The sequence below is a fragment of the Argopecten irradians genome, chromosome 9 (genome assembly GCF_041381155.1).
Source record: "Argopecten irradians isolate NY chromosome 9, Ai_NY, whole genome shotgun sequence".
Lineage (NCBI taxonomy): Eukaryota > Metazoa > Mollusca > Bivalvia > Pectinida > Pectinidae > Argopecten > Argopecten irradians.
The window spans coordinates 31,172,014-31,188,392 of NC_091142.1; the positions used below are offsets into that span (position 1 = coordinate 31,172,014).

The 16,379-nt window shown below is 33.5% G+C and overlaps 1 protein-coding gene across 2 annotated transcripts; it reads right to left on the minus strand.

Moving 5' to 3' along the window:
* Positions 1 to 30: 30 nt before the first annotated feature.
* On the minus strand, positions 31 to 15,857 carry LOC138332061 (uncharacterized). 2 transcript variants are annotated; one of them, XM_069280007.1, is made up of 3 exons: positions 15,027 to 15,857; positions 3,238 to 3,434; positions 31 to 2,903 (listed from the first exon to the last, which is right to left on the minus strand). In XM_069280007.1, exons 1-3 carry the CDS (start codon positions 15,289 to 15,291, stop codon positions 975 to 977), a joined length of 2,391 nt encoding a protein of 796 aa, XP_069136108.1. In that variant the 5' UTR covers positions 15,292 to 15,857; the 3' UTR covers positions 31 to 974. The 2 variants fall into 2 exon arrangements, with proteins under 2 accessions (XP_069136108.1, XP_069136109.1); XM_069280008.1 differs by lacking the exon at positions 15,027 to 15,857 and adding an exon at positions 6,081 to 6,182.
* Between the last annotated feature and the right edge of the window lie 522 nt (positions 15,858 to 16,379).

The following is a 16,379-nucleotide window of genomic DNA, read 5'->3' on the forward strand; positions in this document are numbered from 1 at the left end:
CTTCCTCATTTATAATATAAACTCTCAAACTTCCACTTTGTATTATAATTTAAACTCTTCACTCTTCCTCATTTATATTAATATTTAAACTCTCAATCTTCCACCTTTATATCAATATTTAAACTCTTCACTCTTCCTCATTTATATTATAATTTAAACTCTCAATCTTCCACCTTTATATTATAATTTAAACTCTTCACTCTTCCTCATTTATATTATAATTTAAACTCTCAATCTTCCACCGTTATATTATAATTTAAACTCTTCACTCTTCCTCCTTTATATTATAATTTAAACTCTCAATCTTCCACCTTTATATTATAATTTAAACTCTTCACTCTTCCTCATTTATATTATAATTTAAACTCTCAATCTTCCACCTTTATATTATAATTTAAACTCTCAATCTTCCACCTTTATATTATAATTTAAACTCTTCACTCTTCCTCATTTATATTATAATTTAAACTCTCAATCTTCCACCTTTATATTAATATTTAAACTCTCAATCTTCCTCATTTATATTAATATTTAAACTCTCAATCTACCATCATGTATTAGTATTCAAACTAATACTTTTCCTTTTATATTAATTAAATTTTAAACCTGCACTATTTCTCCTTTAGATTACTATCTAAATTCACACATTCTCTCCTTCATAGTAATAAAAAGTCTCCTTTTAATTAAGCAGGAGACCTACATGTATATATCCACTGCTAACATGATTTATGCACATAACGTCTAATGCATTTTGAATGTACATAAATAAAAATAAATATTGTAAAACGATCATAACTAATGAATGGAGATGATTTAGTAGCACAAAACTTAAAAATGGGGGGACGATGCTTATCTTACAACTGAAGTCTTATAAATAGTTATAATAATTCTACACTGCTGTTCATAGCTACCATATTGCAGTAAAGATTGGTTGTCCGGGCATCAACATTAGCTCGTCTGTACTACTATTCTAATCAGTGTGAATTCGCCTCATCAAATGCTATGTATTCCTCGTGGAGCACAATCCGTGATTGCGGTTCCCGACACTTTGCTTTCCCGTGACGTTGGACACACCGCTGTTCCGTCTTCCGTGCATCCTCCCATTGATTCATTTTAACGTATGATGATCCAATGATTTGGAAAGGCCGAATTCTTTGGTCGTTTAGTTGGAGAGCACTTTCGGCGCGGTGAATAGACTTTGAATACAAACCAGCTGTGTACAACCAACTGGCTTCATATTCTAACACTGTCGCATTGTCACCATCTGAGAGACTTGTAGCATACTTTTGTGAAAGCTTTCTTTCCTTGGTACTCAACGTACGATGAAGAACTACAAATGCTCCGAACGAAAATACTGACTTGAAACCAATGTTTCCGAACGAGGATTCTCGAATACGACTTGTAACTATGTAATTGTATGTATTTCCTTGGAGAAGTTGCTTGGTAACGTAAACTATATTGGAGGAATGTATGAAGTCAGAAAATCGGTTAACAATACGAATTCCTGGTTTGTTAAGGAATGATGACGTCACATTGTGATACTCGTGGTACTCATTGTGGATAAGTATGACCAGCGGTACCTCGTGTTTTATGATGGTAAGTCCCCCCATTTTATACAGACTAGTGTCAACGAAAACTCCCGAGACTTGTGTTTGGCGCGAAATAAACTCTAAACAAGCATTAACTTCCGCGGATTCCTTCATCCTGGTGGTTGTTACTGGGTTGGACATTTGAGTGATCGACGGGAATGTCATATAAGCATTAGCCACATAAGAAACAACCAATAAATACAACACACTTTGCAATTTACGATGAGGCAAAATTAGCACATTTTTGATGACGAAGTGAAACGAAACTGCTGACGTCATCAGCATGAGAACAATTATATTGTGTAGAAATCTCACTTCTTTATGTTCGACGTTTGAGTACACACAAAAAAGAACAAGAGAAGTTACCAGTAATGCAAACGTGTGTCGTTGCTCTGGTGAATATACACTGTTTGTTCTGGTAGCTACTAAAACACACACAGCAATGACGGAGGCTGAATAAAACACAATGATATACCAGCTCTGGAGAAATATACCGTCTATGAAAACGTCGAAACTGCTAGAACCAAACAAAATACTTGAGATATTTGTCTTAAGATTGATGCGGTACCATTGTAAAGGTGATAGAAACCAGGTACCATATATTTCCTTATCTACAAATCCTCCAAGGCACACCCCTATAGTGTAGCCACAACCCGAATACAAATAGGTTGTACACAGTTTCCACACACTCGTGTCATTGTTGTACAAAATCTCAAAGGAAACTGACGCGGCAAACACGAGACCAAATAGTGCGATGTCTATTCGGATGTAACACACGACCCCCAACACAAACCCGCTGACGATCAGCTGCATAAACGGAGAGAGAGGCCCTGACATCACTTCTACGCCTAAAGGCTCCTGGATTGAGCCCAGTGGAGGTATTGTAGAAGAATATCCATTCTGAATTTTACCATTTTGGTGAAGTTTTTGTGATCCATTTGATATATTGTTATATCCATTTTGATGCGAAGTTTTTGTGGAGATGTGATGTTTTGAACATGACTCGTAAATTTCTGAGAGAGCTGTTACATGTCCATTTGTTGCGAAACCATTGGAATACTGACTGTTTTCAATTTCTGTTGGTAGATCAGGATCGAACAGGAACCCCACAATCACTGATAAACAATAGAACAGAAATGGAGACAGGAAGCTGTTGACCAGTGTGTGAGTACCGAGCACGGTCAAAATCTGTGAGAACGAAACAAATATCGCTGCCAACCATGCTACATCCGGGTTCTTATACATGGTCCGAGAGAACTTGAACACAGACACCGGCAGAAGCGTTGTTATGACTACGTGGGAGAGCCGTCCTAACTGGGGAAAAGAAAAAGCAAAAAATATATATTACTCTATAACTAATTTAACTAAATAATATCTTCCATTCTGATATCGGAGAACAATGTTTTTGAATCTGATTACAAACTTCAAAGGAACGAATGTTTTAACTTGATAGACATCAAATAAGGATTTTGATATCGAATCTACTTATAGAATAAAACTAAACTGCCCACGCTTCATGGGAATAAGTAATCCGTAAATTAACGTGTGTTGTTGATTCTTCGTTTTATCCTTTCTACCGAATCTTAAAAAATCTGAAACCAAGCTTCATGATTGAGTCAGATCCATGACAGGACATACATGTACTTACCAGATATGGATTATAGTTGTATCCTAGTATGGTCGCTATTTTGAATACAAGCGTGTAAAATAGCGGGAACATGAAGGAGCGCATGCTGTACATGCCATTTCTAACTTCCTGTTCTTCGACGGAAGTGGTTACATTTGTTGGCGGAGGGAGGTACTCGTAAGTGCGGAAACCATGACCGGACGCTTCAGAGAATCCAACTGAAAAAGTCAAAGATTTTGTGAACATATATCTGTTATCGTTACACGCGATTTATGAAATGAAAAAGTAAATAAAATTAAAAAATATCGCATTGTCTTGTCAGCACTAAACCACTCCATTTAGATACTACATTAGCTTGAACAGTAAATATGAATGCCATTTCATTTCTATGGGGTGCTTCGTACTTCTTGGGATTCTCTCCCTCATATTCTCTCTCTATTAATCTTTCTAACTACATGTATCGCCTCTTACTCTGAATGGTATGCATCCCATACAGATGCCATCCTACACATAATCGTATAAATCTAAAGTTGAATACAAAAAGCATTATCATTGGCTTAGATTAGATAAATGATGAGAAATGCTGGCGTCTTAAGTCTACATAAAGGATAGAAAAGATGAAAAACACACAGAAAATAATACAGATGACAAACCCAAGAGTAACACATGTGATAATGTGTATCAGATTGATTGTCACCTCACTCCAGACATTGACGTGCTATATTGTGTGAGCAAATCTACAGAAAGTGGCGCAGCACAGCTACAATATCCACAAGTTTGATTTAATTTTATCAAGGAAGTGTGAGTTATTTTTTCGTTTGTGTGGTCTCGTCTAATTTAAATTCACAATCCATTTATTTGCTTCCTAGATGTTTTAGATTTATTTTTTTGGGTCATGCTACGTCATGTTCTTATTGCACAATGAAAACATTGTATATCTGTATCGATAATGCTTTCAAGCTGTTATAAGAATACGTGGTCAGATTTGAAACTAAACGCTACTGTTGTAATTCGTTGTAAAGAAAATGAAATAAATTTAAATGAAATAAAGCTCATATTAAATGCTGTACCGATAAATGTTTTCAAATTGTGTAGTAAGAGAATATCGTCAGATATTACCTTGATTTGCATGATGACTGTAAACGACAAACAAAAGACTCCCGTGAAACTCCTGGTCGAGTTACAACGTATATTGGTTAGAAATGGAATCTGGTGCAAACATAGTTGGTTTTCTTTCCACTCTAATCATATTTAGTTTTCGATATTTTAAGTTTCCACCCTAGCCATGTTTAATTTACGATATTTTAAGTTTCCACCCTAGCCATATTTAGTTTAAGATATTTTAAGTTTCCACCCTTGCCATATTTAGTTTACGATATTTTAAGTTTCCGCCTTAGCCATATTTAGTTTACGATATTTTGAAGTTTCCATCCTTGCCATATTTAGTTTACGATATTTTAAGTTTCCACCCAAGCCATATTTAGTTTACATTATTTTGAAGTTTCTATCCTAGCCATATTTAGTTTACGATATTTTGAGTTTCCACCCTAGCCATATTTAGTTTAAGATATTTTAAGTTTCCACCCTTGCCATATTTAGTTTACGATATTTTAAGTTTCCGCCTTAGCCATATTTAGTTTACATTATTTTGAAGTTTCCATCCTAGCCATATTTAGTTTACGATATTTTGAGTTTCCACCCTAGCCATATTTAGTTTACGATATTTTGAGTTTCCACCCTAGCCATATTTAGTTTACGATATTTTAAGTATCACCTTTTTCAGTAATAGTTATCAATTTTATAGTTTTGAAGCGGAAGCTTTACTGCATAAAAGTCAATGTTGTTTAATTTACATACCTTTTCTGATCTTTCGAAATATGTCTTTTATTGGTTACGATGACATATATAAGTTAATGAATTTGTGATGATTTCATTTTATTTTGTGTTCCCCGATGCAAATATAATCCTATTTGTATTATTTGGCAGTACTGTTTGAAGTCTGTTAATTGCCATCTGAATGCATGTACAGACCTGGTGTACACATGACGAAGGTAATTCTGACTGGAATTCACACTCTCGATTCATATGGTTACTAGTATTGAGTTTATACTGTACCTGATATATTGTATTGTCACAAATCAAATATTAGAAACGTCATTCTCATTTTGATTTACAGGTAATACCGGACGTCACGATATTAAATTCCATGTTCAACATACATCAGTCACACATGGCTGGTCACCAAGTTTGAATTATTTAATGAAATATTTGTTTAAGAAATTAAATTTATTCATCAGCAACTAATATACATTACAAACCAGCATATTCACGTTCATCTGGGATATCGGTCACCGACCGGACATATGGAAATAACCTTTAACTACATTACTACACTGTACAAATAATCTATATACAGGCTTTGAGAAAACCATACGGTTGACACAATATTGAGAAAACCATACGGTTGACATAATTTTGTCATTTATAAATATCTTGTTTACTTATTATAATACAGCTTATCATATCATTTTCACTATCATAACTCAAACTTATTACGGCGGACTTAACAGTGTATGGCGTTAGTCAATGATGAAACAAAGGACGACTTATCACCTGAAACACCTGGTCGTAACATTGTAATTTTATGCGAATCAGTCTGTATTTTTTCTTAATGCTCATAATTATAATATAAATAAAACAAATATAGTATAAAAAAACTACTGATTAATAAAATAAGAACAATTTGTCATTATATCCGTACGATTTACTGTGAATACCCCCTCTATCGTGTGGAGTTGTTACTGCAATTTGTAGGACACGCTACACCCAAGTGAACGGTTGTGATCGCTGGTCTAATCACCTACCTGATGATATGCTAGGGGTAATTTCTCGTATGCTTTGACGTAGCTACCAGTTCGTTTCGTGTGTACCTCAGCTTTAGGATTCTTTTTAGGCACTGACATATCCAATAAGCTACATGATTTAAAATAAACTATTATCTTTTATTTAACTTCGATGGAGAACTACTATGGGTTACGTAGCCTATTTTATATGAAAGCAATAAGTGGGTTTTAGATAGCAGGGGTTCTGAGTACAATGCTGTTAAACAAATCAGATATAATCTATCATTGATATAACGTTTCCGCTAATACCAGTCAGTGTCGCCACTTTCAATTAAGTCTTCTAGACAAAATTTCCCATTCACACATACTTTACCTGTGTTGTACTTTCCAAATGAACTACAAATGTTTGAAGTATCGTGGCATAATTGATAAAATTGTCTGACCACCCGTACGCCATGTAAGTATTGTAATCAGTGTAGTTTGAACTCAGCAAAAGAAAACAGTAATTGTTGCGGTGTGATACATACTCTATTTGTTTAAGAGGTACCTGCTGAACGGAAAGAACCTTTTGTGGTTGCTTTATCAAAAGAAATAACGGATTTTCATCCGTCGTCACACAATCGTCCTCGATGCTCCATGGGTTACTATCACTCTCCTTATTATTCACCCCTGAAATATGTCGTAGCATAGACTTCATTTGCAAAGATCCAACTTCAAAGCCGTACAATGAACCGTTATTTGATTTCTATGTACACAAAAGGATCAAACTACCTGCATCATGTGTTGTTGAACATATAGCCTTCAAGCATGCTATGATATAGTCCAGGGGTGGTTATGACGACAGTGATAGATACCACTGGAATATCGAGGATACTGAATAATGAAAATACAGCGGATTAACCTTTAAAGGCCCACTACCTTTCCGGAGTAAAATTTAAAGGCTTCTTGAAAACAGTAATAACATATAAGAAAACATACATAGCGATGGCCTAAGATGAGGTAAAACATTAAGCAAATGCAAGATTTCCTGCGTAATATATGAAAACTGTGGAGATTCATTTCGCTGTTTTGCAGTCTGGCGCAGTAATAGTCAACTACCGAGTGGTAATTAGGATAACGGCGGGAAACATAAGACGACTCGCGTTGTAAAAAATAACATTTTATTTATTTTATTTAAATTTTTCAGAAGATGATGATGAGTGTAGTATTAATGGTAAGTTAATAACTTTTGCGGTTCTACAAAATATCGATCTCGTTTTACATTCATATTTTAAAAATTAAAAGCCGTTTCGGATAGGTAGTGGGTCTTTAAATGCTCCAACTGAGTAAATAAATATATTACTGTTGTTGTTTGTTCAAAATCAGAAAGCGTGTCTTATTCAAAATAGCCGTCTTGTTTCGGACATACACCACTGAACATAGTTTTACGTTAATATCATACCATCCTATCCCTTAATAAATAATGGCGTTGACAAGTGAACATTACAACTTGAATAGACAGATTGATACAGAGTTTTCTGTCCAACTTTCTCTGGGGAATCTAAGATAATCACAAATAGGTATTTAATTACCTCCTTTTTTAATTGATTGATCGCGATGTTTTGCATTGTTAGTAAGCCTGGTAACTACACATTTTTTGAGTTGATAGATGACATTTGACTAGAAGATGGCCACCTCACCGGAAATGTGCTAGTTAATTTTCTCAAGTCTTTTCCGTATCATCATTAAGTTGTCATTACATTTATATATTCTACTCCACCCTCAACGAAATGATTTATAAAATGTGTACCACTGGCGAAATGCATACATCTAACAGTGATTTTTTTAAATATAGAATAAAATGTTTACGTACACACAAAGCAATGCATATTTGGTGATGGGTGATTTGCCTGCCTAGTACAGATATTCAGGACTCAGTGATTTCTTGTCATATTTATAATGATATTGCTTGGAACGAGCATCTTAAATATCCTAAAAACTATTTTATCATATAATATAAAAATGACAGCGCAGCGATATCTAAGATACAGAAAGCTTCTCAATTAATATAGAATTTCATCCGGATTTAATTAATTAAATCATACGTCGAATTATGTATTACATCCCCATAACATCAAAGTTTATTCAGTGAGGTAAGCTTAAGATAAGTAATAACTTCATGATTAACCATGTCTGTAACGGGAAAACAAGAGTACATGTTAGTATTTTAACTTTCTAACTCGTGGTTTTGACACAAGAAAAAGAATGATACATAATTATGTATAACTGAATACTATTCCACAACATGTACAACATCAAAGTGAGCTGTAGCCTTAGACCAATAACCAAAGAGCCATGAAGGAGAAATGCATTTATCCTTATTATAATTGACGATCGATCTTGGGAATTGTCGAGAGAGTCCTCTAGCGTACCGTGCAAGGGAGACAGACAGAAGAAACGCTAGGACACCATGAGGACATCAAGATAAGGAAATAAATCGATAAACACATTATTCGATACAGAGCTAATGCTATGATATATTGTTTGTAATTGTTCACTATGAAAACAAGACCTTTTCGTCATAACTGAAATGTTTTAATGTAATTTATAATTCCTGTAAATGCAAAAATACCAATGAAAACCGTTTAAATCTTTGGACATGTACGATAAATAAATAATAGGTTTGTGATGATGTTTACGAGAGACGTGGAATGTAGTTAACACTCGGAACTGCTGTCCTATATAAATGGCAGAGATTCGCTCAGAGAAAGGGAACTTATAATTAAAGATACGTAAAATTTAAACGGTTTTCATTGTACGTCTTATATCAATACAAACAAACTGACAACGACTTGACATTTAGGTTGAGGGTCGGCGACACACTGTACATACAGAACAAGGCACTGTTTAATGACCAAGGTATTTTAATCGCTTTGCATTCGACACCTAAATCTGTTTTATCACGCGGAAATAATCACGGACGAAACCCTTTATTGGCGCAAACAAAAGAGGAGTTTTACTTAGGTCATTGTTGTGTTTCACCGAGAACAACACTGGTTTGTGTTTATACCAATCTGATTGGTACGGATTCAATGGAAACTTGATCTGAAAAGAGAATGAAATCTGATTCGATATTATAAAGTTCCTACTCATTGATGTAGAGTGAAACAATGAAACAGGGATGTCGGTGACATTTATGGGGTTATGGTTAGGTACAAACGGATCTACTTACTTCTGCTCATGCCCTAATACTTGTAATATTTTTTTTATTAATTTACCATCCGTGTGAAATCTTAATGTTGATTAAATCAATGGTACGGTGTTCTTTAATATATTTCTTTACGCACGATGAGAGAATATATACTTTTGATTTCAATTTGTATGGAGGATGTATTGGATCGAAGATAGAACGCACATTCCTTGGGGACACGTATACTTTCTCTCGTTTATAATCTGTCACAATAAATAAGAGTTTGGAATATGATTTTTCTGTCATGTCGGTAATTATATTGATTTCTGTTTCTCAAGAATACTTCACTAGTCGAGAAAGGCGATTCGACATCGGTTTCTTTGTCTCAAACTAACAATGTGCAAAACACACAACACTCGTTCATCTCACATTCAGAGAGGAGACATGGCAAAACTGCTGTAGGGACAAAAGCAATCCGATACTGCATTTTAAGTAAAAACAACTTGAATGATATTAAAGAAAGCTGCCGATAGAACAATAAGCAATGCTTATAAATTATTCACAATTTCTAGATCAAAAAGAACAAATATGAATATATATTTACAGTGCGAACGATATTGTTTTAAATGTTTGGTGAATGCATGTGTTAATATTTCAGATATAGGATCCTGGGAAACACAGACACACTAAGGTGACAATATATATATATACGTTTTCAATATATCGACCAACTTTCTATGCACAAAATTATTTTCATTTTTCTGTCGCTATGAATTATTCTACTTGTGCGATATGGAAAAAAAATAATAAACGAATCTTGTGTATGATATTTCCAAGAACATAAATACATATGATATTTAAAACTGTATACCATATTCTATCGTTTCTGCATATCCAATCTGAAGTAAGGTATGAATAAACTCATATATAGCATATACTATTGTTTTAAATTTAATTTGAAATAAAGCATAAAAACAGTACATCATTTGTTGTTGTATAAGTATAATTTACTTATTGATTATTTGTTTAAATATGTTTTATCTAACATTGAGATTACTGAAAATCATATCTAAATTAAATCATCAAAAAACCCGCAAACTGTTATAATATTGTTTTAGCCAATTTAATTAACAACAAAACCTATCAAATTATTCCTCCTTCTAAAGTTACGTTCTGACACCTGATATGTCTCGACGCAGCCATATATAAAATGTAATACGGTAACTTGAGGCAATTGACCTTGACCAATGACCTCCAATAAAGGATCATTACCAGTTAGACTGCTCCATGGTTATACAATGTGTCCAGTACTAGGTCACTCTAGTATTCTACTGTAACACAATCCACTATAATTCTGAACGTGATGGTAAATGATACACATTTCTGTACGGTAACATGTTAAGGAGATCATGTTATCATTTACTGCACACCTGACATGTTAATATAAATGCTAAGTAAGCACATGTTCATCTCTAGCATTTAATGTTTAATATTAATTAATGTACAATATGGAATGTTTAATATTATAAATCAAATATTTACATAACGCTCTCTTAATTGTAAATGTAAATGATATGTTTTATTCCTCTGGTATGTGAAATGAAATATCTGAAGGTAAACGGAAATAGTAATTGTTATATTAAATATAAAGCATAAATATACATAGAAAGTTTTCAGTCATGATCTAAGGTGGTATATACAACCTCATGCATTCCTTCTAAATGGCTGAATCATGTTAGATGAATAATGTACAGTAAATATTGGTATTACTGGTACTACTGTAAGTCGAACACTGGCAACTACAACGTATTTCAATCAGTTCACAGAAACAATGTATTTTTGCAAGTTACATTATATTAAACTGTATTTCAAATAGGTTGCATTTACAATGCTTATGAGATAAGTAACAATTACAATTTTTGAAATATGTATAGCTTCAATTTATAATGAATTTCTACAGTATATTTACATGTAGCTTTAGATACAGTATATTTACATGTAGCTTTAGATACAGTGTATTTACATGTAGCTTTAGTTACAGTGTATTTACATGTAGCTTTAGATACAGATAGTATTTAATGTATAATTGATACAGTGTATTTACATGTAGCTTTAGATACAGTGTATTTACATGTAGCTTTAGATACAGTGTATTTACATGTAGCTTTAGATACAGTGTATTTACATGTAGCTTTAGATACAGTGTATTTACATGTAGCTTTAGATACAGTGTATTTACATGTAGCTTTAGATACAGTGTATTTACATGTAGCTTTAGTTACAGTGTATTTACATGTAGCTTTAGATACAGTGTATTTACATGTAGCTTTAGATACAGTGTATTTACATGTAGCTTTAGATACAGTGTATTTACATGTAGCTTTAGATACAGTGTATTTACATGAAGCTTTAGTTACAGTATAATTACCTGTAGCTTTAATTACAGTGTAATTATATGAAGCTTTAGTTAAAGTTACAGTGTAGCTTCTGCTACAGTGTATCTACATGTAGCTTTAGCTACTAGGTACAGTTAGTGTGATTACATGTAGCTTTATTTACACTTACAGTGTATTTCAGTTACGTTACATCCCGACGTATTTCAGTCTAAGTTACAATGTATTTGAGATAATTCCAGTTGCAATGTATTTCAAATTGTGTATTTTATCTATTTTAGCATAAACTCGTAAACAGATTGTTCATATAAAAGTTTAATATTTATATTGAAGACGACTATATCGTTTCAGCACAACTACCATACATTTTCATGGTGTTCATATTTATATTGATGTCAATAATATCGTTTCAGCACAATTACCATACATTTTCATAGTGATTATATTTATATTGAAGTCAATGATATCGTTTCAGCACAATTACCATACATTTTCATGGTGTTCATATGTGTATTGAAACCAAAAATATCGTTTCAGCACATGTGTATTGAAACCAAAAATATCGTTTCAGCACAATTACCATACATTTTCATAGTGTTTATATTTATATTGAAGTCAATAATATCGTTTCAGCACAATTACCATACATTTTCATAGTGATTATATTTATATTGAAGTCAATGATATCGTTTCAGCACAATTACCACACATTTTCATTGTGATTATATTTATATTGAAGTCAATAATATCGTTTCAGCACGATTACCATACATTTTCATGGTGTTCATATGTGTATTGAAACCAATAATATCGTTTCAGCACAATTAGCATACCTTTTTTGTGTTTATATTTATCATATAGAAAGGGAGCCAATATCTTTGTGACATAAATAGAATTAGCATGAGGATATTGGCCTCCTTTGTAGTTGTCCTTCACAAGTTCAATATTATTTATATCGATACATAGACCTTACAATGCTTGTAGCAAAGAATACTTTTCGTGGCCGTGCACTGTAGTGTCACCATATTTATTCTTCACAAATCTTCATGACAGAAGCATAAAGTGGATATCTAAAAATAGGACTTTCATTAACGGGAGATGACAAACATTTAAGGTGATAGGCTGTGTTTGGACAGGTAGCATGTGTAGTTACTTTAAACCACAATAACAAACGAAAGTAATTACTGAGCGGTAGAACGGGGTTATAGTGAGTAGAACTACTAAGGCCCTTGATCACTCAACCATACTCATTATCAATTATGTAGTAGAGGTTCAAAATCTTTGTCGATTTATCTGATATTAAAACACTACTTATACATATTTACACATTTAGATTTTAAATACATTTCAGAATAAAAGTTGCGAGAAATTGATAATATTTGTGTTTTATTACTTTGTCACAATGAAAACTATTTCTAAGTTGAGTTGACTAGAGTTGATGCCAGAAAATGAGGATACATTTAATGATTTGCACTCTTAGCTCGCTGTTATTAGTTTGTTTGGTGCCTTATCTTGGTAGTGAAGTTATAAAATCTACATGAAATCGTCCTAGAATACTTAGTACTGGGTTTATGATTAGAGGATATCAACACGGTTTAAATGGTGGCGTGAAAACCACAAAGGAACAGTGATTATTTATAAATAACCATTAGTAGTCCTAAATACACCTGTAATGCTTGATTCAACAACGTGGTGGTAATATATTTGTTATGAATTGCCAGTCATGTTATCGTTTTCCTGGTATTTCAAATTTACAAACACATAAGTCACCGAGTCTAGTTCACCCATGTAGATATCAGTAATTAAAATACACTGGCACAAAACTGACTTAAATTACCAGAACGAAACTGACTTTTCAGAGACCTATCGGGTAACAAGAGATATTTGATAAGATTCTTTCTAAAGCAATACCCAGGAGTTTTATGTCTCTTACACAATGCTACAAACATACCTAGGTAGAGCTGATATTGGACACGTACACGTGCACACATAATGATAATAATAACACCATCTCCATAACATGTTAACTACAAAACATACTGTATGTGAACGAAACCCAGACAAATCCTAAAAAGGAATTGTTTTTAAACACTATACCTATAGCGGTAATTCTACGACCAACCCAAAACGTAATAATGTCGATTAATAAAGAATCAAGAACAGTATTAGAATTAAGTATGTCGCGACATAAACATATTCATATCTTACCTAAATATTTCATTTTGACATTAAATGTAATCTAGTTTAAGCCTTCAGTGTAATTATTTCTGCGTTAATTATTTACATTGGCCAATATGACAGATGGTAATTATGTCGGTGAGGCGTAAGTGATGACGGAATTTGGAATAGTAAACGCTCGATACAGTGACAGCTTTAACACCGAGACATTTAGTACAACTCTAATATAGTGACTTTAGTACAGTTTTAAGGTAGTGACTTAACGAGACATTTACTACAACTCGAATATAGTGACTTTAGTACAGTTCTTATGTAGTGACTTAACGAGACATTTACTACAACTCGAATGTAGTGACTTTAGTACAGTTCTAAGGTAGTGACTTAACGAGACATTTACTACAACTCGAATATAGTGACTTTAGTACAGTTCTAAGGTAGTGACTTAACGAGACATTTACTACAACTCGAATATAGTGACTTTAGTACAGTTCTAAGGTAGTGACTTAACGAGACATTTACTACAACTCGAATATAGTGACTTTAGTACAGTTCTTATGTAGTGACTTAACGAGACATTTAGTACACCACACATATCTTAAACAGATAATTCATACAAATGCCTAGTTTCAATATATTCACATTTCAGTTATTTTTAGTTAAGATGATTTGAAGATGATATCCATATGGACTATCAAGTCCACTGTTCTGACATCCCCTATGTATTTATACAATATTTCATTCGGATTAACCCTGAAGGTGTGACACCAATGTTACCAGATGCCAAACCAGCCTAAAGAACCTAAAACTTATTATGCATGGTATATATGCTAGTTCTATGTGAACAGAGTCTAACTTAAGTTCTAGTAACATCTTTCTGAGGAATACTTATCACTCTAATATGAAATAATTAAATACGCAAATGTTATCAAACTTTGTTGAAACATTCTTACAAAAACGTCATTTCATTTTTTGGCATAGTGTCATTAATTCATGGCATTTGAGAACATCTGGGTTGTGTTTCGAATTCAGTGACAGAAATTCATGTTTATGTTACAGTTGAGCTATGTAAACTACAATTGTTATTTTCTGCTGTTCTTTCGTGAATTAATGACATTATATTGCATTATAGAAAAGTGTTAATGATGGTTGGTTTTAAAAATGTCTTGAATTGTAGATACGTATTTTGAAAGTTTTTTAGCTGTGTTATCTACATGAACCTTCTCTTACCTTCGATAGACTGATAAATTTCGTCCGGATGATAAATCCACCAGTTCGACTTCTTGTTTATGTATGTTACACGAATCACCAAGGTTACGGCATAAAGTATCCATGGCGACCAATTTGGAAATATATTTTTCTCATGTGGTTGATATTTTTCAGGTTCCAGAACATTACGCTGTTTAAACCTTTTGTTTCTGTGATTCGAGTTTAAACCTTGTTCCTTCCCTCCACTGATCTTATGGTCCTGTGTCCTGCTTTGTCGGTTCCTCATCTTGGTATGGTGCTGAAGCAGCCGTCTCCTTTACGTTTTACATTATGTCAGTGAGGCGTCCGCACACAACACAGAAATCCACGGCACTGCTGGAGCCTTTACTGCTAGGCATTGTTATATACATAGGTACAGCGATTTCATAATAGGTAGCTATCGGAGGTTTAACATGTGTAACTTAAACATCAACAATAGACTGCAGTCTGGTAGTAATACAACATTTAAACTATGACATCCAAACGCTGTTAATCAATAATACACTAGCTATTTTTCTGACACGTTTGACTCGTGTATGATTTGAGATATCGTACATCAGTACAGTGAAATAGTTCATCACGGTTCATGGCCCTATATACTACAGAAATGATTTCTACAATATACTATCGTGGTCAATAGTTACTTACACTATCGACCTTCTTAACTTCTATATAGGAAATTAGCGGCTCACTGCGTTTATACTTTCAGAGAATATCACGTTTCAACCTACAACACGCATTCTGTTTTTAAAAATCAATACACGTTGTTTTACTCGACATCATTTCATGTCGACAATCTATGGTAATCTCTCCAACAACAAAGCATTTAAATCCAGCGGTCCACTGTTTTATCTACACAAAGAGCATGGGAAATAAAACAGCGTCATTACTCATGTATCGTTAAACAGAATAACGAAGCGTGATTTTAATGGCTGGACAGATCAACCTGTTTCTCTCGGGACCAATAAATATCTATTTACCTATAGTGTTGACACGTCTGGGTATGCATGGCCAAGTTTTTAAACACTTCTTTAATGAAATGATAACGGAATACCATGTTCTTTGTTAAGGAGCCCATTGTTAGTTAAATCGCAATTTGGCTCATACAGCACATCTTCGAATTCCCGAAGTAGCATATATACGCTAAGAAATGGCCCGTTGTATTTAACATAAACAATCGCGATTTGGTTCATACTTCTCATCTTCATATTGAGGAAGTATCATATACGCTAAGAAATGACCTAATACATTTGATCTAAACTTATTACATAATATTCCACTTCAATATGGAAAGGATTCATATTCATTCGTGTGAAATACTGCAACGTTTAGTTG